At 42.9% G+C, this 25,270-nt stretch overlaps 1 protein-coding gene across 4 annotated transcripts in view; it reads right to left on the bottom strand.

The window, feature by feature from the left end:
- Positions 1-25,270, bottom strand: part of SLC24A2 (solute carrier family 24 member 2) — a 548,803-nt gene that overhangs the window by 188,773 nt on the left and 334,760 nt on the right. For all 4 annotated transcript variants that reach the window (XM_069766061.1, XM_069766047.1, XM_069766070.1 and 1 more), the window contains exon 3: positions 24,920-25,042. In XM_069766061.1, the coding sequence (XP_069622162.1) occupies positions 24,920-25,042 (123 nt within the window). The remainder of the gene's footprint in view (positions 1-24,919; positions 25,043-25,270) is intronic.

The raw sequence follows: 25,270 nt of genomic DNA, 5'->3' as shown, positions 1-25,270 counted from the left end.
CATTGTCAGGTGACATCAAGCCCACGGCTTAGTGTTAGAGAGGTGTCTATAAGACACCTCTCTAGTACTAATCCTATAGTTATATGTTAAATAAAGACACAACCAGAATAAAATCCTTTAATGGAAAAAATGACAGACTCCTTTAATATTCTGAATTAAACCATATTTATGACTTTGCCTAATTCCACCGAAGTCCTCGATCTCCTGTAGTAAAAATAAAATAAATAAACAACAATATACCATACCTGTCCGTCGTTCTGTCCCACGCTGTAATCCATGTCTGCGGGATAATTAGTTTTCAGCATGGACGGTGCCAAGATGTGACCATCCAGGCTGAAAACCACTGGGGAATGAGATGCTGCGAGTGCAGCCTTAGTGACGTCACTGAGGTTGCATTTCCAGCTGGCCTGAACTGCGGTGACCTCAAGACCATGGGAAAAAGTCAGTAATGAGGTCACCGAAGTTCAAGCTCTTCACACCAGATTACCAGACTCCGGAGAACATGAATCGAGTTGGTTTTTACCGACCCCACTGTTGTGATCACCATTATTCATGGAATAACGGTGACCGCAAAAAAAGGAGTCAGATTTCCCATTTAATTTCTCTCTCCTCTGATATGATCTAGCACATCAGAGGAGAGAGAAGTGGGGTCGAACAAGCCCCCCCGGTAACTCCGGTGTCCCTGGATCCTCCTGCATCCCCCGGTCCTATGCCCTGGCCATCAGCGCTTTCTTCCAGGAAGAAAATGGCGTGCGCATGCACAGTGCACATGCCGAGATCTGGAAGCCGGCATCGGGCAACAATAGGAAACTGTTCCTATTGGTTCATTTTGATCACTGTGTTAGAGCCTATCACAGTGATCAAAATAAAAAAATAGTAAATCAAACCCCCCTTTATCACCCGATAAGTTGGGTAAAAATAATTTAAAAAAATGTATTTATTTCTATTTTTTCATTAGGGTTAGTGTTGTGCTAGGGCTAGGGTTAGGGTTAGATTTAAGGTTCCAGCTAGAGTTAGGGTTAGGGTTTGGCTAGTGTAAGGGTTGGGCTATGGTTAGGGTTGGGGCAAGGGTTAGGGTTGGAGCTAGAGCTAGGGTTAGGGTAGGGTTAGGGTTGAGTTGGGATTAGGGTTGGGGCTAGGGTTAGGGTTGGGGCTAGAGCTAGGGTTAGGGTTGGACTAGGGTTAGACATAGGGTTAGGGTTGGGGCTGAGGCTAGGATTAGGGTTGGGCTAGGGTTAGGGTTGGGATAGGGTTGGGGCTAGGGTTAGGATTAAGGCTAGGGTTGGGGTTAGGGTTGTGCTGGGGTTAGGGTTTTGTTGGGATTAGGGTTATGGATTACGGTTACTGTTGGGATTAGGGTTAGGGGTGTGCTAGGGTTGCGGTTAGGGTTTTGGTTAGGGCTGGGATTAGGGTTAGAGGTATGTTTAGGTTAAGGTTGTGGTTAGGGTTATGGTTAGGGTTGGGATTAGGGTTAGGGGTGTGTTGGGGTTAGGGTTGCAGTTAGAAGTTAGGGTTCCACTGTTTAGGTACATTAGGGGGTCAGTCTCCAAACTTGACATGGCGCCCACCATTGATTCCAGCCAATTTTGCGTTCAAAAAGTCAAACGGTGTTCCCTCCATTCTGAGCCCTACCATGCGCCCAAACAGTGGCTTTCCCCCACATACCAGATATCGGCGTACTCAGGAGAAATTGCACAACAACTTTTGTGGTCCATCTTCTCCTGATACCCTTGGGAAATTAAAAAAATTTGGTTCCAAAGTAATTTTTTTGTGAAAAAAGTCAAATGTTAATTTTTTCCTTCCAGATTGCTTTAGTTCTTGTGAAACACCTGAAGGGTTAATAGACTTCTTGAATATGGTTTTGTGCACCATGAGGGGTGCAGTTTTTAGAATGGCATCACTTTTGGGTATTTTCTGTTATATTGACCCCCTAAACTCACTTCACATGTCAGGTGGTCCCTAAAAAAATGTTTTTTTTTTAAATGTTGTTGTAAAAATGAGAAATCGCTGGCCAAATTTAACCCTTATAACGTCCTAACAAAAAAAATTATGTTTCCAAAATTGTGCTGATGTAAAATTAACATGCGGGAAATGTTATTTATTAATTATTTTGTGCACAATGACTCTCTGATGTAAGGGTACAAAAATTAAAAGTTTTGGCCAAACTTCCATTTTTTTCATAATTAAACAAAAGTTATATCAAAGATATCAAAGAAATTTTACCACTATCATGAAGTACAATATGTCTAGAAAAAAACAATCTCAGAATCAGTGGGATACGTTGAAACATTCCAGTGCTATAACCTCATAAAGTGACAGTGGCCAGAATTGTAAAAATTGGCTTGGTCATTAAGTACCAATTTGGCTCTGTCACTAAGGGGTTAAGAGGCAAATATCTCTCAATAAATCAGGAGTGTTGGACAAGTGGCAGGTGCACGCCTTGCCACAAATCCTACTCCAGTTCCTGCTAGATTAAAGGGACTCTGTCACCTGAATTTGGAGGGAACAATCTTCAGCCATAGGGGCGGGGTTTTCGGGTGTTTGATTCACCCTTTCCTTACCCGCTGGCTGCAATATTGGATTGAAGTTCATTCTCTGTCCTCCATAGTACACGCCTGCGCAAGGCGTCCCATTGAAATTGAAATGTTCATTCAAGACAGCAATAGTAGTGATAATCAGATAATATATCTTTAGATATATGTCTAAAAAAGTTACCAATCCTGTCTTCTGATATGATGTAAGAGTATCTGGGGTATCTATCATTTTAATGAAGTGGGCAAAATGTTAATATATTTACTTCACTGTGAATCGTAACCTAGTTAGTACAGTGTCTAAAGAGGTCAGGACTCATGACCTGCACAGGTTTCCTAGGGGAGATCCCTCATGTGAAAAGCACATGTTGAAGGATTTGACAAGCTCAAAAGGGCTTGTAAGAATAGCAATCCTTAAGGCCAATTAAGCTATTAAGATGTCCAAAAAAGACTGCTATTTGTTTTCAGTATGGCTTATATGTACCTATTCTTGGTGCATGCTAATGATAGACTATAAAGTGTGATAAAATAATAAGCAAACAGATAATCAGTTTTTTTGTTTGTATTTGTTAACATAATGAAAAAAGGAAAAGGATCTGGGAAGCAATAAGGCTAGGACATTGTATAACATGTGCACCCTCTTTATACACCATTAGGCTATGTGCACATGTATTTGTGGGGGCTGCGGATTTTTCCGCAGTGGATTTGATAAATCCACAGGGCAAAAACACTGCATTTTTCCTGCGGATTTATAGGTTTTTGTGCGGATTCCATTACGGTTTTACACCTGCAGTTTTCTATTATGGAGCAGGTGTAAAACCACTGCGGAATCCGTACAAAGTATTGACATGCTGCGGAACGTAAACCGCTGCATTTCCGCACAGTTTTTTCCGCAGCATGGGCACAGTGTTTTCTGTTTCCCATAGGTTTACATTGCAATGTAAACTCATGGGAAACTGCTGCGGACCCGCAGCTGCGGATCTGCAGTAAAATCCGCAACGTCTGTACATAGCTTTAGGCCCCTTTCACACGTCAGTGTCTCCAGTATGTATGGTGACAGCTTTTACACGTATTGGAGACACTGACACACGTAGACCCATTCAAATGAATGGGTCTGTGTACATATCTGTGTTTTTTCACGAACCATGTGACCGACTGACCCACACGTAGACATGTCCGTTTTTCTGCAGCTGCACGGATCACACGGACCCATTCAAGTCAATGGGTCCATATAGACACAAGATTAAGTAAAATATAAAAAGGCCTAAAACCTTTATAGATATTTTTGTTTAGAGGACTTTTTTCTATTATTTGTTGTATCAAGTGCTCTACAGGACTAATGAAACCTCAGGAAAAACAATCATACAAAATGTAAAAAAAAATAAAGAAAAAAACATATAAAGAATTAAAGGATTTCGACTTCTCTCTTTTGTACCTATTCCTGTGTTTGGCTAAAAACAATTACCGGTACATGTAATTCCAGCCAAAAGTAAAGAAAAGTATAAGGGTAAAAACTGCATTAGGCCAGTCTCACACGACCAGATATTTCTAGTACCGGAAAAATCAGTACCGGAAATATCTGTGTCCGTGTGTCCATGTGCTCACGTGGCACATCAGTGTGGCACACGTGTGGCAGCCGTGTGCCGCCCGTGTGCCGCTTGAGGACCACACGGACCGCCGCAAGAGAGACAGCGCTACAGTAAGCGCTGTCTCCTGTGTGTGGTGCTGAAGCCGGCATTCATTCCCTCTCCTGCTCGGCTGAAAGCAGCGCTAGCAGGAAAGAAGGGATGAAAGAGCAAGTTTTTTTTTGTTTAAAGTTTGGGGTCAACTCCCGCCTCCCACCCCCCGTGTGCCCGCCCGCTTGAAGAGAAATACTCACCCAACTTCTGCGATGCCTGCTCTCAGCGCCGGCAGCTTGTCCTGTGTGAGCGGTCACGTGGTACCGCTCATTAAGGTGATGAATATGCGATGAATATTCATATGAATGGGTCTACGTGTGTCACTGTCTCCGGAACGTGAGAAAACTGTCACAACACGTACCAGAGACACTGACGTGTGAAACTGGCTTAAGGCTGCATATATGAATCCCTCCCCATTACCGGATTTACGCAATCAAAAAATATCTCTATTTTCAGCTTTATGTCTTGATATTTAAAGGGAACTTGTCACCAGGTTTGACTGATACAAGTTACGGCCATCTCCTTTCAGGGCTGATATACAGCATCTTATACTACTTTTATTGTACTCACCTGCCGGGCAATCCGATGGGTGTCGCTTTTTTTGGTCAGGCGCCTCCCATTTTCTTATGATCGCCACCTCCTTCTTGATTCATCTGAATGACGTGTCCCTGCATCATCCACACAGTCTGCTCGGCATCGCGCTCCTGCGCTTTTGTACTTCTCTGCCCTGTTGAGGGCAGAGCAAAGTACTATAGTGCGCAGGCGCCGGGAAAGGTCAGAGAGGTCCAGCGCCTGTGCACTGCAGGACTCTACTCCACCCTCAATGGGCAGATAAGTACGCCTGCGCAGGAGCGCGATGCCGAGTGTACTGTGTGGATGATGCAGGGACGCATCATCCACACAAACCCAGAAGGAGGACAGCATCGCAAAAAGATGGGAGGTGCCAAACCAAGAAGAGTGACACCCCTCAGTCCAGACCGCCCCACAGCTGAGTATAATAAAAGTTATTTTTCTTCTCTTACAGGTCGGGTTGGGGACTTATATACAGTGTACTGTATATCAGCCCTGAAAGGTGATGGCCGTATCTTATATCGGCCAAACCTGGTCACAGGTTCAGTTTAAAGTGAACCTGACAGCAGATAAATGCCCAATCCACAAGCAGCATAGCAAAGATAATAAAAAATAAAATAGAAATATATTGCACCCACAAATAAGCATTTTTGTGCAAAAAAAAAAGTACACATATTTTCTATCACCAGAGCGACCCGAACTATAAACCTTTCACAATAATTACACTGCGCAACAAATTTAAGGAAAGTTCTTGTCCCCTGAGAAAATTTTATTGTATCTTATAGATTTTGTATGCTGAACACGAATATGTGCTCCAAAAGTCTGTATCACGTAATCTTTTTAACCCCTTCATGAGCGGAGCTTTTTTCGATTTTTCGTTTTTGTTTTTCGCTCCCCTTCTTTCCAGAGCCATAACTTTTTTTTTTTCCGTCAATATGGCCATGTGGGGGCTTATTTTTTGCAGGATGAGTTGTACTTTTGAACAACACCATTGATTTTACCAATTTCATGTACTCGAAAACGGGAAACAAATTCCAAGTGAAATTGCAAAAAAAGTGCAAACCCACACTTGTTTTTTGTTGGCTTTTTTGCTAGGTTCACTAAGGGTATGTGCACAAGTTGCGGATTTGCCTCTGGAATTTTTTGTGCGGATTCTGCATCTCTTGGCAGAAAACACAGCTGCAGATTTGATGCATTTGAGCGTGGGAATTTTTCTGAATTTTCTCTCACGCTCGAGTTCATCTGAGGTTATGCCAGCAGGGGGCGCAGCACCGCAAGTCTAGGTAGCTACATTCCCCTGCTTTCCATTAATTCCTGGGTTTTTACAGGCAGGAGCGGCTGCATTAGCAGGCTCCTGCTTGTAAAATTATTTAACCCCTTCAGATGGATTTACAGCGTGGGACAAGACTGAACGATGGAAGGTATGGGATATTGTTGATTTTTTATTTTAACTTTGTTTCAGGTGACAAGGGTCTTCAATTGGATTGAGAGTATAATAAACTATTACAACACCCTGTGTCTTTATTTCAATAAATATACTTTTTTCCTAATCTGTGTGTGTTTTATTAACCATTTACTACTATTGGATTAACCCCTTCCCGACCTGTGACACAGCGTATGCGTCATGAAAGTCGGTGCCAATCCGACCTGTGACGCATATGCTGTGTCACAGAAAGATCGCGTCCCTGCAGATCGGGTGAAAGGGTTAACTCCCATTTCACCCGATCTGCAGGGACAGGGGGAGTGGTAGTTTAGCCCAGGGGGGGTGGCTTCACCCCCTCGTGGCTACGATCGCTCTGATTGGCTGTTGAAAGTGAAACTGCCAATCAGAGCGATTTGTAATATTTCACCTAAAAAAATGGTGAAATATTACAATCCAGCCATGGCCGATGCTGCAATATCATCGGCCATGGCTGGAAATACTAATGTGCCCCCACCCCACCCCTCCGATCGCCCCCCCAGCCCCCCGATCTGTGGCCCGCTCCCCTCCGTCCTGTGCTCCGCTCCCCCGTCCTCCTGTCCGCTCCCCCGTGCTCCAATCACACCCCCCCGTGCTCCAATCAAACCCCCCCGCACTCCGATCCCCCCCCGTGCTCCGAACCACCCCCCCTGCACACCGATCCCCCCCCCCTGCACACCGATCCACCCGCCCGCACACCGATCACTCTCCCCCATGCTCCGATCCCTCCCCCCCCGTGCTCCGACGCCCCCCCGTGCCCTGATCTCCCCCCCCTGTGCCCTGATCTCCCCCCCTTATACTTACCGATCCTGGCGGGGTCCGTCAGTCTTCTTCCCCGAGCGCCGCCATGTTCCAAAATGGCGGGCGCATGCGCAGTGCGCCCGCCGAATCTGCCGGCCGGCAGATTCGTTCCAATGTGAATTTTGATCACTGTGATATAATCTATCACAGTGGTCAAAATAAAAAAACAGTAAATGACCCCCCCCATTTGTCCCCCATAGATAGGGACAATAATAAAATAAAGAATTTTTTTTTTTTTTCACTAAGGTTGGAGTTAGAACTAGGGTTAGGGTTAGGGTTAGAGGTAGGGTTAGGGGTAGGGTTAGGGTTAGGGTTAGGGTTAGGGTTAGGGGTAGGGTTAGGGGTAGGGGTAGGGTTAGGGGTAGGGTTAGGGGTAGGGGTAGGGGTAGGGTTAGGGGTAGGGTTAGGGTTAGGGTTAGGGTTTCGGTATGTGCACACGTATTCTGGTCCTCTGCGGATTTTTCTGCAGCGGATTTGATAAATCCGCAGTGCTAAACCGCTGCGGATTTATGGCAGATTTACCGCGGTTTTTCTGCGCATTTCACTGCGGTTTTACAACTGCGATTTTCGATTGGAGCAGTTGTAAAACCGCTGTGGAATCCGCAGAAAGAAGTGACATGCTGCGGAATGTAAACCGCTGCGTTTCCGTGCAGTTTTTCCGCAGCATGTGTACAGCGATTTTTGTTTCCCATAGGTTTACATTGAAATGTAAACTCATGGGAAACTGCTGCGGATCCGCAGCGTTTTCCAAAGCGTGTGCACATACCTTTAGAATTAGGCTATGTGCACACGGTGCGGATTTGGCTGCGGATCCGCAGCGGATTGGCCGCTGCGGATCCGCAGCAGTGTTCCATCAGGTTTACAGTACCATGTAAACCTATGGAAAACCAAATCCGCTGTGCCCATGGTGCGGAAAATACCGCACGGAAACGCTGCGTTGTATTTTCCGCAGCATGTCAATTCTTTGTGCGGTTTCCGCAGCGTTTTACACCTATTCCTCAATAGGAATCCGCAGGTGAAATCCGCAGGTAAAACGCAGTGCCTTTTACCCGCGGATTTTTCAAAAATGGTGCGGAAAAATCTCACACGAATCCGCAACGTGGGTACATAGCCTTAGGGTTAGGGTTGGGTTGGAATTAGGGTTGTGGTTAGGGTTAGGGGTGTGTTGGGGTTAGGGTTGTGGTTAGGGGTGTGTTGCGGTTAGGGTTGTGGTTAGGGTTACGGCTACAGTTGGGATAAGGGTTAGGGGTGTGTTGGCGTAAGAATTGAGGGGTTTCCACTGTTTAGGCACATCAGGGGGTCTCCAAACGCAACATGGCGCCACCATTGATTCCAGCCAATCTTTTATTCAAAAAGTCAAATGGTGCTCCTTCCCTTCCGAGCCCCGACGTGTGCCCAAACAGTGGTTTACCCCCACATATGGGGTATCAGTGTACTCAGGACAAACTGGGCAACAATTACTGGGGTCCAATTTCTCCTGTTACCCTTGAGAAAATAAAAAATTGCTTGCTAAAACATCATTTTTGAGGAAAGTAAAATGATTTTTTATTTTCACGGCTCTGCGTTGTAAACGTCTGTGAAGCACTTGGGGGTTCAAAGTGCTCACCACATATCTAGATAAGTTCCTTGGGGGGTCTAGTTTCCAAAATGGGGTCACTTGTGGGGGGTTTCTACTGTTTAGGCACACCAGGGGCTCTGCAAACGCAACGTGACGCCCGCAGACCATTCCATCAAAGTCTGCATTTCAAAACGTCACTACTTGACTTCCGAGCCCCGACATGTGCCCAAACAGTGGTTTACCCCCACATATGGGGTATCAGCGTACTCAGGACAAACTGGGCAACAATTACTGGGGTCCAATTTCTCCTGTTACCCTTGAGAAAATAAAAAATTGCTTGCTAAAACATCATTTTTGAGGAAAGAAAAATGATTTTTTATTTTCACGGCTCTGCGTTGTAAACGTCTGTGAAGCACTTGGGGGTTCAAAGTGCTCACCACATATCTAGATAAGTTCCTTGGGGGGTCTAGTTTCCAAAATGGGGTCACTTGTGGGGGGTTTCTACTGTTTAGGCACACCAGGGGCTCTGCAAACGCAACGTGACGCCCGCAGACCATTCCATCAAAGTCTGCATTTCAAAAGTCACTACTTCCCTTCTGAGCCCCGACGTGTGCCCAAACAGTGGTTTACCCCCACATATGGGGTATCAGCGTACTCAGGAGAAACTGGACAACAACTTTTGGGGTCCAATTTCTCCTGTAACCCTTGGGAAAATAAAAAATTCTGGGCTAAAAGATTATTTTTGAGGAAAGAAAACGTATTTATTATTTTCACTGCTCTGTGTTATAAACTTCTGTGAAGCACTTGGGGGTTCAAAGTGCTCACCTCACATCTAGATAAGTTCCTTTCGGGGTCTAGTTTCTAAAATGGGGTCACTTGTGGGGGGTTTCTACTGTTTAGCCACATCAGGGGCTCTGCAAACGCAACGTAACGCCCGCAGAGCATTCCATCAAAGTCTGCATTTCAAAATGTCACTACTTGACTTCCGAGCCCCGACATGTGCCCAAACTGTGGTTTACCCCCACATATGGGGTATCAGCGTACTCAGGAGAAACTGTACAACAACTTTTGGGGTCAAATTTCTCCTGTTACCCTTGGGAAAATAATAAATTGCAGGCTAAAAGATCATTTTAGAGAAAATAAAATTTTTATTTTATTTTCATGGCTCTGCGTTATAAACTTCTGTGAAGCACTTGGAAGTTCAAAGTCCTCACCACACATCTAGATTAGTTCCTTTGGGGGTCTAGTTTCCAAAATGGGGTCATATGTGGGGGATCTCCAATGTTTAGGCACACAGGGGCTCTCCAAACGTGACATGGTGTCCGCTAATGATTGGAGCTAATTTTCCATTTAAAAAGCCAATTGGCGTGCCTTCCCTTCCGAGCCCTGCCGTGCGCCCAAACAGTGGTTTACCCCCACATATGGGGTATCAGCGTACTCAGGACAAACTGGACAACAACATTTGCGGTCCAATTTCTCCTATTACCCTTGGCAAAATAGGAAATTCCAGGCTAAAAATCATTTTTGAGGAAAGAAAAATTATTTTTTATTTTCATGGCTCTGCATTATAAACTTCTGTGAAGCACCTGGGGGTTTAAAGTGCTCAATATGCATCTAGATAAGTTCCTTGGGGGGTCTAGTTTCCAAAATGGGGTCACTTGTGGGGGAGCTCCAATGCATAGGCACACAGGGGCTCTCTAAACGCGACATGGTGTCCGCTAACAATTGGAGCTAATTTTCCATTCAAAAAGTCAAATGGCGCGCCTTCCCTTCCGAGCCCTGCCGTGTGCCCAAACAGTGGTTTACCCCCACATATGAGGTATCGGCGTACTCGGGAGAAATTGCCCAACAAATTTTAGGATTCATTTTATCCTATTGCCCATGTGAAAATGAAAAACTGAGGCGAAAAGAATTTTTTTGTGAAAAAAAAAAGTACTTTTTCATTTTTACAGATCAATTTGTGAAGCACCTGAGGGTTTAAAGTGCTCAATATGCATCTAGATAAGTTCCTTGGGGGGTCTAGTTTCCAAAATGGGGTCATTTGTGGGGGAGCTCCAATGTTTAGGCACACGGGGGCTCTCCAAACACGACATGGTGTCCGCTAACGATGGAGATAATTTTTCATTCAAAGAGTCAAATGGCGCTCCTTCCCTTCCGAACCTTACCATGTGCCCAAACAGTGGTTTACCTCCACATGTGAGGTATCGGTGTACTCATGAGAAATTGCCCAACAAATTTTAGGATCCATTTTATCCTGTTGCCCATGTGAAAATGAAAAAAATTGAGGCTAAAAGAATTTTTTTGTGAAAAAAAAGTACTTTTTCATTTTTACGGATCAATTTGTGAAGCCCCCGGGGGTTCAAAGTTCTCACTATGCATCTAGATAAGTTCCTTGGGGCGTCTAGTTTCCAAAATGGGGTCACGTGTGGGGGAGCTCCAATTTTTAGGCACACGGGGGGCTCTCCAAACGTGACATGGTGTCCGCTAAAGAGTGGAGCCAATTTTTCATTCAAAAAGTCAAATGGCGCTCCTTCCCTTCCAAGCCCTGCCGTGCGCCCAAACATTGGTTTACCCCCACATATGAGGTATCAGCGTACTCAGGACAAATTGGACAACAACTTTCGTGGTTCAGTTTCTCCTTGTACCATTGGGAAAATAAAAAAAATGTTGCTAAAAGATAATTTTTGTGACTAAAAAGTTAAATGTTCATTTTTTCCTTCCATGTTGCTTCTGCTGCTGTGAAGCACCTGAAGGGTTAAAAAACTTCTTGAATGTGGTTTTGAGCACCTTGAGGGGTGCATTTTTTAGAATGGTGTCACTTTTGGGTATTTTCATCCATATAGACCCCTCAAACTGACTTCAAATGTGAGGTGGTCCCTAAAAAAAATGGTTTTGTAAATTTCGTTGTAAAAATGAGAAATCGCTGGTCAAATTTTAACTCTTATAACTTCCTAGCAAAAAAAAATGTTGTTTCCAAAATTGTGCTGGTGTAAAGTATACATGTGGGAAATGTTATTTATTAACTATTTTGTGTCACATAACTCTCTGGTTTAACAGAATAAAAATTCAAAATGTGAAAATTGCGAAATTTTCAAAATTTTCGCCAAATTTCCGTTTTTATCACAAATAAACGCAGAATTTATTGACCTAAATTTACCACTAACATGAAGCCCAATATGTCACGAAAAAACAATCTCAGAACCGCTAGGATCCGTTGAAGCGTTCCTGAGTTATTACCTCATAAAGGGACACTGGTCAGAATTGCAAAAAACGGCCAGGTCATTAAGGTCAAAATAGGCTGGGTCATGAAGGGGTTAATAATGGATAGGTGTCTTACTGACACATCTCTATTATTAACCTGGCTTAATGTCACCTTACAATAGCAAGGTGACATTAACCCTTTATTACCCCATATCCCACTGCTACACGGGAGTGGGAAGAGAGAGGCTAAGTGCCAGAATAGGCACATCTTACAGATGTGCCTTTTCTGGGGTGGCTGGGGGCAGGTGTTTTTAGCCGGGGGGGCAATATCCATGGTCCCTCTCTAGGCTATTAATATCTGCCCTTAGTCACTGGCTTTCCCACTCTTGCCAAGAAAATTGCCACGCCACTTTTTTCCGTGATTTAACCATTTATTTAAACAGCTAGAGCCACCAAATTTTGCACATACACACTACTAACATTAGTAGTGAGGAATATGCAAAAAAAAGAGATATGAAAAGGTTTACTGTATGTAAACCATGTCTCATATCATGTCGGGTTTGGGAAGGAGATAGCAAAAGCCGGCAATTGAATTACCGGCTTTTCTGCTATCTAGCGCTGTATGTCTCACTGATATATATATATATATATATATATATATATATATGACTGTATATATGTTTTGACAAATATTTGAGCCCATGGATCCATTGTATGTCCGTTTTGCAAGCCGGCGAGAAAATCTCACAGTATAGATGCCATACGGATTACATGCGGAGGATGACATGCGGATCACTATTTTGGGAACATTTCTGCGTATTACGACCGTAAAAAACAGACCGTATTTTCATACGCCTAGTGTGACGCCGGCCTTACACACAAAACCTTTGTAACACATTGTTATTTATTCAGTGAACACCTTAAAGGGACTCTGTCACCTGAATTTGGAGGGAACAATTTTCAGCCATAGAGGCGGGGTTTTCGGGTGTTTGATTCACCCTTTCCTTACCTGCTGGCTGCATGCTGGCTGCAATATTGGATTGAAGTTCATTCTCTGTCCTTCGTAGTACACGCCTGCACAAGGCAATCTTGTCTGATTTTGTCTGCCTAGAATCGCACAAATGTTCTCTGTATGGTGATCCGTATGTCATCCATGTGCAATGCCAGGATGCGTTTTTTTCTCAAAAAAGTATCCGTGTGTCATCCGTATGTCATCCGTATGGTGAGATTTTATCACACACTTGCAAAATGAGCAAATAATGGCTGAGCCAATTTCCTGTCACCTGCCCAATACCTGAGAATTTCTCGCAAGTGACACTGATGGTCCGTGTGCTGTGTGATTTTTTTCTCGCACCCATAGACTTGAGAATTCACTCGCATGTATAATACAGCCGAGAAAAAAACGGATGATGGGAGCTGCGACATAGATTAACATTGGTCTGAGTGCTATGCGATTTTTTATCACTTAGCACTCGTCCGTATTATGCTGTAGTATGACCCCGGCCTTATGCTGTAGTATGACCCCGACCTTATCCTGAGCTCTATGAAGACGAAACCCTCGGCAGACAGCTGAGGCAGATGGCATCACTTTGTGCATTGTCTGGCATATGATTCGGCGGTGTCTGTCTATTTGGGCGAGCATAAAAGCTCGATCCGTCACAGTTTTCTGCACTTCTGAAAAGCAGAACACCGCTCAACAGAGGACAGAGAGAGTCCAGAGTAACTCTGCTGCCTCATTATAGTGAATAGACTGGTCGGGCATGTCAGGTGAATCATGTCATTTGGAGATTTAGATGTAAACCCTGATGTAAATGCTCAGTGTAGAGCGCAGAATAAATGTAATCCCAAACGGTATGTAAAATGTTACTAATAAGTCCCCCAAAGAAAACAAGTCCCCACTCAGGTTGGTCATCTGTTAATGAAAATATAGGGGGTTACCATGTTAATGGTAGCACATAGGCTGTGGAAAAGCACTATGGCTCCTCGCCTCCCAAAACAAATTTAGCAAATTCTGCACTCCCAAATCCAAATACCTGTCTCCCTTCTGAGCTTCACAGTGTGCCTAAACCACATTTAGCATCCACAAATTTGGCATTTCAGTAGTCATGAAAGCCTGCCTAAGGCCAGTCTCACACGTCCAGATAATTCCGGTACCGGAAAAATCGATACCGGAATTATCCGTGTCCGTGTCTCCGTGTGCTCCCGTGGTACATCAGTGTGGCACACGTGTGCCACCCGTGTGCTGACTGGGTACCACATGGAGCGTGCAGGAGACAGCGCTAGAGATAAGCGCTGTCACCTGCATCTGGTGCTGAAGCGGCCATTCATATCTTCTCTCCAGAAGCGTTCGCTGGAAAGAAGATATGAAAAATCCTTTTTTTTGTCCTCGTGTTTAAGATAAAGATCCCTGTCGCCACCCCTTGCTGTTACTAAAATACTCACCCGGCTTCCTCGCAGCGTCCTGTCCTCGCCGCACCTTCTCCTGTATGAGCGGTCACGTGGGGCCGCTTATTACAGTAATGAATATGGGAGGTGGAGCCGCATATTCATGACTGTAATTGGCGGCCCCACGTGACTGCTCATACAGGAGAAGCTGCGGCGAAGACAGGACGCTGCGAGGGAGCCGGGTGAGTATTTTAGTAACAGCGGGGGGGCGCACAGGGGGTGGGAGGGGGGTGGCGACAGGGATCTTTATTTTAAACACGAGGACAAAAAAAGGATTTTTTATATCTTCTTTCCAGCGAACGCTGCTGGAGAGAAGATATGAATGGCCGCTTCAGCACCATGTAGGGGGACAGCGCTTACAGTAGCGCTGTCTCCTGCACGGCACACGGACTGCACACGGACAGCATCCGTGTGCGGTACGTGTTTTACACGGACCCATTGACTTTAATGGGTCCGTGTAATCCGTGCGCTCCCACGAACACTGACATGTCTCCGTGTTTTGCACACGGACACACGGTCCGTGAAAACACGCTGACATGTGCAGTGACACATTGATTTCAATGTGTCTACGTGAGTCAGTGTCTCCGGTATGTGAGGAAACTGTCACCTCACGTACCGGAGCCACTGACGTGTGAAACCGGCCTAATTTACAGGTGCATGTCTCCAGAAGAACGTGCTGGGCACTACAATAGCAGATTTGCAATTTTCACTCAGCAACTTCCACTGATTCTTGTTTCTGGAAAACACACATGGAGTCAAATCATCACTACACCTGTAGATAAATTCCCAAAAGGGTATAATTTCCAAAATGGGTCACTTGAGGGAGGTATTCTGCTTTTCTAGCACTTAGGGCTCATACTCACAAGTGAGAAACTCGGATGAGTCTCGCACGTCAATACCTGGCACTGCACCTGGAACTCAGGAGCGGAGCGTGCGGCTGCATGTATTGCTACGCGGCTGCACGCTCCGATCCGATGTCGGGTATTGACGTGCGAGATTCATCTGAGTTTCTCGCATGTGAGAATGAGCCCTTAGGGGCTCTTTAAACTATTCTAGCAAGATTTGTGTTCCAGGAGAATAGCGCTCAGTCCCTCCAGAGTCTCGCGTGTGGATAAGCAGTACTGTACAGCCACATACAGCTCTGAACAAAAATTGTTGTATACGTTGTATTGCTGCATTCAGAAAAGTCTGAGCAAAATACAGCTCTGGCAAAAATTAAGAGACCACTGCAAAATGTTCAGTTTGTCTGATTTTTTTCTTTATAGGTATATTTTTTAGTAAAATGTAAATTGTTCTTTTATTCTATAAACTTCTGACAACATGTCTCCGAATTTCCAAGCAATAAATTTTGTATTTTTTTCTGAAAATGGTCAAAATGTTAAAAAAAACACAACAGTGCTTTCGGACCTTAAATAATGCAAAGAAAACAAGTTCATAAGTGTTATTTCATTTAGAAACAGCAATACTAATGTTTTAACTCAGGATGACTTCAGAAATCATTATATTGTGGAATAACCATGATTTTTAAATCACAGCTTTCATGCGTCTTGGCATGCTTTCCACCAGTCTTTCACACTGCTTCTGGCGCAAAAATGTAAGCAGTTCTTCTTTGTTTGATGGCTTGTGACTATCCATCATCCTCTTGATTACATTCCAGAGGTTTTCAATGGGGTTCAGATCTGGAGATTGGGCTGCCCATGACAGGGTTTGGATGTGGTGGTCTCTTTTTGTATAAATCAATTTTATTGATCACAGCAACAAAGAATAAAGGTAAATAATACAAACTGGTAAATCCGTGCAATAATAGGTAGTGGTCACAAGTTAATCAAGTGAAGCATTGTTATAACACTCAAGTCTTATAATTTAACTTTCTGATTAATAATGCTGTTGGTTATCCCGGGGTTATGAAGTGTTAACAATAAAGAACAGCAGGGATAGTTGGTAGCCATTATTAGATATCTGTGTAATCATTTGAAAGTACAATATACACTCAAACTGGATATGAGAAAGACAAACAAAGAAAGTAAGATAAGGGAAAGAAAGAAGGTAGAAAGAAGAGGAGAGGAATGGATGGGGGTGTGGGGAATGTGGGGAAGGAGTGTGACTGCCTCCACGCCCCAGCGGACAGAGCACAGGCCGAGAAACGGCCCGGAAGTACACAATAATAAGCTACATAATGTGTTGGGTTCTGGAAACCCAGAAATCTTAATTTTTGCCAGAGCTGTATGTGGTATTTCTACATTCAGGAGAAATTGTGTGACAAATTTTCCTGTCTGAAATTGTAAAATCTGGGGATAAAACAAAATTTTTGTGGTAAAATTGTAATTATTTTTTCTTCACTGCCCAATAATATTAAATTATGTGACACACCTGTGGTGTCAATGTGATCACTGCACCAATAGATGAATTCATTGAGAGGTGCAGTTTGTAAAATTTGGTCACTTATAGTGGGTTCTGCTGTTGTGGCACTTCAGGGGCTCTACTAATGTGACATGACACCTGCAAACCATAACAGCAAAGTCTGCACTTCAATGTGGCGCTTCTTCTGAGCTTTGCACCGTGCCTCAAAAGTAGTTTTTAACCACATATATAGAGTATTGCTGTACTCAGGAGAAATTACACAACACATTTTGGGGTCCATTTTCTCCAGCTATCCATGTGAAAATGAAAACATTTGCGGATAACAAAAACAAATATTTTTCTAGGAAAAATAAATTTTTTTCATTTTCACAGTTCAACAGTAGTTTTCCACCCACATACAGAGTATCGGCGTACTCAGGAGAAATTGCATAACAAATTGTATGGTGCAATTTCTCCTGTTACCTTTGTCAAAATAAAAAATTGGGCCTAAAATAACATTTTTGTGGGAAAAATTTATTTTTTTTATTTTCACAGCTCAATGTTATAAAATTCTGTGAATCTCCTGCAGGTTCAAGGTGCTCACCATTCTTTAATTAAATTCTTTGAGTTGTGTAATTTCCAAAAGGTGGTCACTTGTGGGGTTTTCCACTGTTTAGGCACATCAAGGGCTCTCCAACCTCGACATGACACTCGCCAACCATTCCAACAAAGTCTGTGTTCTAAAACGTCATTCCTTCCTTTCAGAGTTCTGCCATACACCCAAACAGTAGTTTTCTCGCACATATGGCATCTTGGCGTACTCAGGAGAAATTGAACAACAAATTCTGAAAACCAAATTTTCTCGTTACCCTTGCAAAATTTGCAAGACCATTTTTTTATGGACCGCACCACATTTGAAGTGACTTTGAGGGGTCTATTTGACAGAAAATACCAAAAGCAGACACAATTCTAAAAACTGCACCTCTCAAGTTGCTCAAAACCATATTCAAGAAGTTTATTAACCCTTCAGGTGCTCCACAGGAATTTTTGGAATGTGGAAGGAAAAAATGAATATTTAACTTTTTGTCACAAAAATTTTATTTAAGACCCACATTCATTTTTTTTTACTTTTGCAAGGGTAACAGGAAAAAATAGACCACAAAATTTGTTATGCAATTTCTCCTGAACATGTCGATACCCTATATGTGGAGGAAAACTACTGTTTGGGCACACGGCAGGGCTCAGAAGGGAAGGAGCAACATTTGACTTTTTGAAGTTATAATTTGCTGGAATTTGCTGGAATAATTAGCGGACGCCATGTTGCGTTTGTAGATCTCCTGATGTGCCTAAACAGTGGAAACCCCCCACAAGTGACACCACTTTGGAAATTAGACCAATCAGGGAACTTATCTAGATGTGTGATGAGCACCTTGGTCCTCCACAAGCTTCACAGAAGTTTATAACATTGAGCCGTGAAAATTAAACAAATCACAATTTCCCCTAAAATGTTTTTTATGCCCAAATTTTGCATCTTTTCAAAGGTAACAGGAGAAATTACACCATACCATTTGTTGTGCAATTTCTCCTGAGTACGCCGATACAACATATGTGGGGAAAAACTATTGTTTGGGCGCACAGCAGGGCTTGGAAGGGAAAGAGCACCATTTGACCTTTTGAATGCAAAAATTGCTGGAATAATAATTGGATCCATGTTGGTTTGGAGAGTTGCTTAAACAGTGGAAACCCCCAACAAGTGACACCATTTTAGAAACTACACGCCTCAGAGAAGTTATCTAGATGTGTGGTGAGCACCTTGAATCCCCAGCTGTCTCACAGACGTTTATAAAATAGAGTTGTGAAAATTAAAAAAATCAAATTTTTTCCACAAAAATGTTCTTTTTGCCCTAAATTTTTGATTTTCACAAGTATAGCAGAAGAAAAGGACCCCAAAATTGGTTATGCAATTTCTCATGAGTATGCAAATACCCCATATTTGGGGATAAACTATTGTTTGGGTGCACAGCAGGGCTTGGAATGGAAGGAGCGCCATTTGACCTTTTGAATGCAAACATTCCTGAAATAATAATTGGATCCATGTCGTGTTTGGAGAGTTGCTGATGTACCTAAACAGTGGAAACCCCCCACAAGTGACACCATTTTGGAAACTAGACGCCTTAGGGAACTTATCTAGATGTGTGGTAAGCGCCTTAAAAATGTATAACATAGAGCCGTGAAAATAAAAAAATCAAATTTTTTTCCACAAAAATATTCTTTTAGCCCTAAATTTTTCATTTTCACAAGGATAGCAGAAGATAAAGGACCCAGAAATGTATTCTGCAATTTCTCCTGAGTACGCAGATATCCCATATGTGGGGGTAAACTACTGTTTGGGCTCACAGCAAGGCTCAGAAAAGAAGGAGTGACATTTTGGAATCCCAACTTTGTTGGAATGGTCTACAAGTGTCATGTCTTGTTTCAAGAGCCCCTGATGTGCCTAAGCAGTAGAGAACCCCCCACAAGTGACACCATTTTGGAAGCTAGACCCCTCAAGAATTGTATTTAGATGTGGGCGAGCACCTTGAACCCTAGCTGTTTCACAGAAATTTATAACGTAGAGCCATGAAGATAAAAAATTTTTTTTTTTTATTTTAGCCACTTTTTTTATACTTAACAAGGATAATAGTAGAAATGGACCCTAAAATTTGTTGTGGCAATTTCTTCTAAGTAATGCTTAGCCATATGGCGAGACTTGGGAGGGACGGAGTGCTATTTGTCAATAGCATTCCGTCCCTCCCAAGTCTCGCCATATGGCTAACCAGCACTGTTATACAGGAGGCATTCTGGAGCACAGAATTTTCTATAATAGTTTGTGGACTTCATATACAGAGCACCTAAGTGCTAGAAGAGCAGAATCCCCCCTCAATTGACCCCATTTTGGAAATATACCTTATTGGGAATTTATCTTCAGGTGTCGTAACGATTTTGACTCTATGAGTGTTTACAGAAACAAGCAGCAGTGGATGTTGCCGAGTGAAAATTGCTAACTGCAACTGAAACTGAAAAGTGACCAATACATTGTAGCAGCTATACATTGTGCCCAGCTTTTGCACACGTAAATTGGGCGGGCTCTCAACGCTTCAGAAATGACAAACATGTGTATATATACACTGCTCAAAAAATAAAGGGAACACTTAAAGAACAGAATATAACTCCAAGTAAATCAAACTTCTGTGAAATCACACTGTCCACTTAGGAAGCAACACTGTTTGATAATCAATGTCACATGCTGTTGCGCAAATGGAATAGACAACAGATGGAGATTATTGGTAATTATTAAGACATCCCCTATAAAGGAGTGATTCTGCAGGTGGGGACCACAAACTACATCTCAGTACCAATGCTTTCTGGCTGATGTTTTGGTCACTTTTGAATGTTGGTTGTGCTTTCACACTCGTGGTAGCATGAGACAGACTCTACAACCCACACAAGTGGCTCAGGGAGTGCAGCTCATCCAGGATGGCACATCAATGCAAGCTGTGGCAAGAAGGTTTGCTGTGTCTGTCAGCGTAGTGTTCAGGGGCTGGACATGCTACCAGTAGACAGGCCAGAACACCAGGAGACATGGAGGGGGCCATAGGAGGGCCACAACCCAGCAGCAGGACTGCTACCTCAGCCTTTGCGCAAGGAGGAACAGGAGGAGCTCTGCCAGAGTCCTTCAAAATGACCTCCAGCAGGCCACAAATGTGCATGTGTCTTCACAAACGGTTAGAAACTGACTCCATGAGGATGGTCTGAGTGCCCGATGTCCACAGATGGGGGATGTTCTCACAGCCCAACACCGTGCAGGACGCTTGGCATTTGCCACAGAACACTAGGATTGGCAAATTTGCCACTGGCGCCCTGTGCTCTTCACAGATGAAAGCAGGTTCACACTGAGCACATGTGACAGATGTGACAGAGTCTGGAGATGCCGGGGAGAGCGATCTGCTACCTGCAACATCCTTCAGCATGACCGGTTTGCGGTTTGGCAGTGGATCAGAAATGGTGTGGGGTTGCATTTCTTTGGAGGGCCGCACAGCCTTCCATGTGCTCGCCAGAGGTAGTCTGACTGCCATTAAGTACCAAGATGAGATCCTCAGACCACTTGTGAGACCATATGCTGGTGTGGTTGGCCCTGGGTCCCTCCTACTGCAAGACAATGCCAGACCTCATGTGGCTGGAGTGTGTCAACAGTTCCTGCAAGGTGAAGATGTTGAAGCTATGGACAGGCCCGCCCGTTCCCCAGACTTGAATCCGATTAAACACATCTGGGACATCATGTCTCGCACCATCCACCAACGTCATGTTGCACCACAAACTTTCAGGAGTTGGTGGATGCTTTAGTCCAGATCTGGGAGGAGATTCCTCAGGAGACCATCCGCCGCATCATCAGGAGTATGCCCAGGCATTATACGGAGGTCAAACAGGCACGTGGAGGCCACACACACACTACTGAGCATCATTTCCTTGTTTTGAGGCATTTCCACTGAAGTTGGATCAGCCTGTAATTTGATTTTCCACTTTGATTTTGAGTATCGTTCCAAATTCAGGCCTCCTTTTGTTAATAAATTTGATTTCCATTGATGATTTTTGTGTGATTTTGTTGTCAGCACATTCAACTTTGTACAGAACAAAGTATTCAATGAGAATATTTCATTCATTCAGATCTAGGATGTGTTATTTGACTGTTCCCTTTATTTTTTTGAGCAGTGTATATTATACAAATACATATAATACAGTACAGACCAAAAGTTTGGACACACCTTCTCATTTAAAGATTTTTCTGTATTTTCATGACTATGAAAATTGTACATTCACACTGAAGGCATCAAAACTATGAATTAACACATGTGGAATTATATACTTAACAAAAAAGTGTGAAACAACTGAAAATATGTCTTACATTCTAGGTTGTTCAAAGTAGCCACCTTTTGCTTTGATGACTGCTTTGCACACTCTGCATTCTCTTGATGAGCTTCAAGAGGTAGTCAAAAAAGCAGCTAAGTAAAGAAAAACGAGTGGCCATCATTACTTTAAGAAATGAAGGTCAGTCAGTCCGAAAAATTGGGAAAATTTTGATAGTGTCCATGAGTGGAGAAAAAGTTTTGGTGTTATTCATATTCTCTCAAAAAAGGCCAAGAAAGCAAAAATTCTTCCAGGGCATGTAAACATTTGAGCACAACGGTATATCTTATAACCTAGCACCGCTCCTGGCACTGAGAGACAGGTGTCAGCTGTCAAAATCAGCTGACACCTGGGGGCAATCACAAGTGTACAGCCTGTGTACGTGCAAAATTGCCAGTACGTATCCATACATCCAAGGTCGGTAAGTACCAGCCGACCTGGACATATGGATACATCCAAGGTCGTGAAGGGGTTAAAGAGTAACCATAATATTAATTTTTATTTCATAGATCAATAGTACACATGAAAATAAGAAACTTTGTAATATATTATTATTATTAGCTTCTTTATCTACCTGAATTGATCAGTCATTATCAAAATTCTCAATTCTGGGGTAAAATCTGTATTCAACTAAGACTTTTCCATTACTGAGATAGGAGATGGCAGTTACTACAGATTCAGTTATATGAAGATGGAAGGAGGGAGGCGCAAGAGGCAGAGCTCCTTCCCTCTCTGATCTACAAAGAATCCAATCAGGAGCAGCCGCCATCTCCTATCTCCGTAATGGATAAGTTTTCACTGAATTTCAGATTTTACCTCAGAATTGAGAATTTTGATAATGACTGATCAATTCTGATTTATGAAATAAAAATGAAAATGATGCTTTCTGAAACTCTAGTGTCACAGGTCTTTCCCTGAGCGTATCTAGAGAGGGACCAGCCACTCCAGGGCAGCAGACGTTGGAAATCTGCCAGGGACTTGCCTACTTGACTAGTCTCCCATGCAGCTATTAAACCATGCTTTTTTTGCGAAAAAGTGCAGCATTTTAGAATTGAACATATGCAGTGTAAATGATGCAGCCCCGGTCTGATACATGCTGCCCATGGATGTATCAACTGTCAGGTTCACTTTATCTCCACATGCATTTAGCAATTTGTAATATTTCTTCTATTCAGAAGGATACACAATTCTCCAGATTATAGAACAGATATGATTTACTAAGCAAAAAATGAAACAATTCAGGCACAAAAACTGACATTCAGCTGTTAGACAATTTACAAAAAAAAAACTGTAAAAAAAGGGGTAAAGCTAAGATAAGTTGTAAAATGTCACAGATTTATTTAAGGGATGCGCCATTTGTGTGTAATAGACTGGTGTAAAGTAATCCAATCATAAAATAGTGCAAGGCCTCATTCAGACTTCCCTGAATGACATACGTGCTCTAGTGTTTAGTTTTTTCACAGATAAAACATTATAGCTTATGGAGCTGTTCACATGTCCATGTTTTTTCTTGCAGACCGAGTGGTCCAGCACAAACTCTTAAAGACATGTTCAATTGTGATCTAAATAATGGATCAAAAGTTCCCATACAAGTCTATGGGCCCTTGAAAAATAACTGAAAGCACACGGACGCCATCTGTGTAAAATTCCATGTGCAATCCGTTTCTAACATTGTAATGGATAGGATAAGTGTGAAGAAACGAGATTGTATCTTAATTTCCCAGACAACCATGTTTTTTGCAAACCAGAAAGAACTCACTTTTTATCTGTATATTGGCTTGTGGATATAAGTGTTTATGGCTGGTGGGTCAAGAAGACAGACTTGCAAACTGATATACTATTTAACATACTGTGTAAGTCTGTAATAGTGACTTGTACATAATGTGTGTTTATTATTATTTATTGTTATAGCGCCATTTATTCCATGGCGCTTTACATGTGAAGAGGGGTATACATAATAAAAACAAGTACAATAATCTTAAACAATACAGGTCATAACTGGTACAGGAGGAATGAGGACCCTGCCCGCGAGGGCTCACAATCTACAAGGGATGGGATGGTTTATCTTTGCTTTATTGATGTGTGCTGATATGCTAATAGTGCATTGTGTTCTGGAACCAGCTTGTTGACTTCGAAAGCAGAGAGGAAAAAACTGTGCAAATATCTTGATGTTGGACTGAAGGTCACGGGATAAATCTAAAATTAGCTTACAGGCCTCGGGTATAAAAGAGACTTATTTTCTTCTGGTTGGTGTCACTCATCAGGATCTCAGCTGAGGGTGCATCGGACCCAGCTGAAAGAACACAGGACTGCTCTTGGATATCTCCCTATGCTTGTCGTTACCTCCTCTCTGCGTGCATATCACAGGTGGAGTAGCAACCCTGGGAGCTCGGACATAACATCTATCATTATCCCGGCGAGTCAGCGGAAGGTTGAGGCCCTCTAATGTGCACCATCTTGGGGTAATTGCTGAGATTGTTCTGTTTGCTATTGGATATTGTGGTTCAATAAAGTATTGCCACGCTGTTTTACCCTAACCCTGTGTTGTCTGTGTAGTGTATTGCCCACGGGGAGATAGAGCGGGCGTTCAGTGGTATGAGCCTTGGTCCATACAGTTTTCCTAAAGGTCGCAGGGCCAGCGGACGAGAGCACCCACTGATCCCGTTTCTCCATAATAAGATTTGTCATTTATTTATTTTTTTCAACAATGTCACGCTAAGAGAATCCGTGCTGTCACCATTGGAATGGCGCCGACACCGGAGGTGAGTATAGCTGTTACTACTTCACTGGGGAAAACATAGTGATTGAGGAGGGCTTATCCGAGTAGTGGACAACCTCTTTGATTATCTGCTTGGTAGCTGTCCTTTATCCTTTCATCTCCCATTCCTTTCATTAATAGACAGACAGCATATAACTGTGGGGTGGAGATGGAACCATTTTGCTACTCATTAATAGACAGACCGTATATAATTGTGGGGTGGAGATGGAACCATTTTGTTGCTCAGTAATAGACAGAACGTATATAACTATGGGGTGGAGAGGGAAGCATTTTGTTGCTTATTAATAGACAGACAGTATATAAATGTGTGGTGGAGATGGAACCATTTTGTTGCTCATTGATAGGCAGACGGTATATAACTGTGGTGTGGAGAGGGAACCATTTTGTTACTCATTAATAGACAGACAGTACAGTATATAACTGTGGGGTGGAGATGGAACCATAATGAATTTAAACACCTCCCCTTTATGTCTAAACTCTGTTTCAAATGTTTTCCACATGCAATGTGTTTTAAACCATTTGTACAATATCTATATTCTTCAATATACCAGAAGATTATTTTTCTTTTGATTCAATAAAACAGAGCTGATTATAAAAACAAAAATTTCCTACCTCTTTTAAACCTGCGTTTTCATTTCCATCTCCTTGTCGAATGTTCATTGCTACCCCTTCATGCTCTTGTGGAGTTCTTGGCTCTTCTTGCAAAACAAGAATGTTTGGTTGTTCTCTGTGCTCCTGTGGGAAATAATAAAGTAATATCTATAAAATGGAAAATGTCTTAATGCTCATGCACAGTTCATGTAATTCAGCAGTAATCTCTAATAAGCATACAGTATTATATCGTAATAGACTATAGACATATGGAACATATGATCATTTGCAGGCTTCAACACCTTTTGTATCCAGTGGCGGATTATAATGAGGTAATTCTGGGTGGTAGCCCAGGGCCCAGTGGTGTGGGGG

This window comes from Ranitomeya imitator, chromosome 1, assembly GCF_032444005.1.
Source record: "Ranitomeya imitator isolate aRanImi1 chromosome 1, aRanImi1.pri, whole genome shotgun sequence".
Lineage (NCBI taxonomy): Eukaryota > Metazoa > Chordata > Amphibia > Anura > Dendrobatidae > Ranitomeya > Ranitomeya imitator.
Note: the sequence above shows the minus strand (reverse complement) of the source record. Positions and strands in the feature narration are given on the sequence as shown.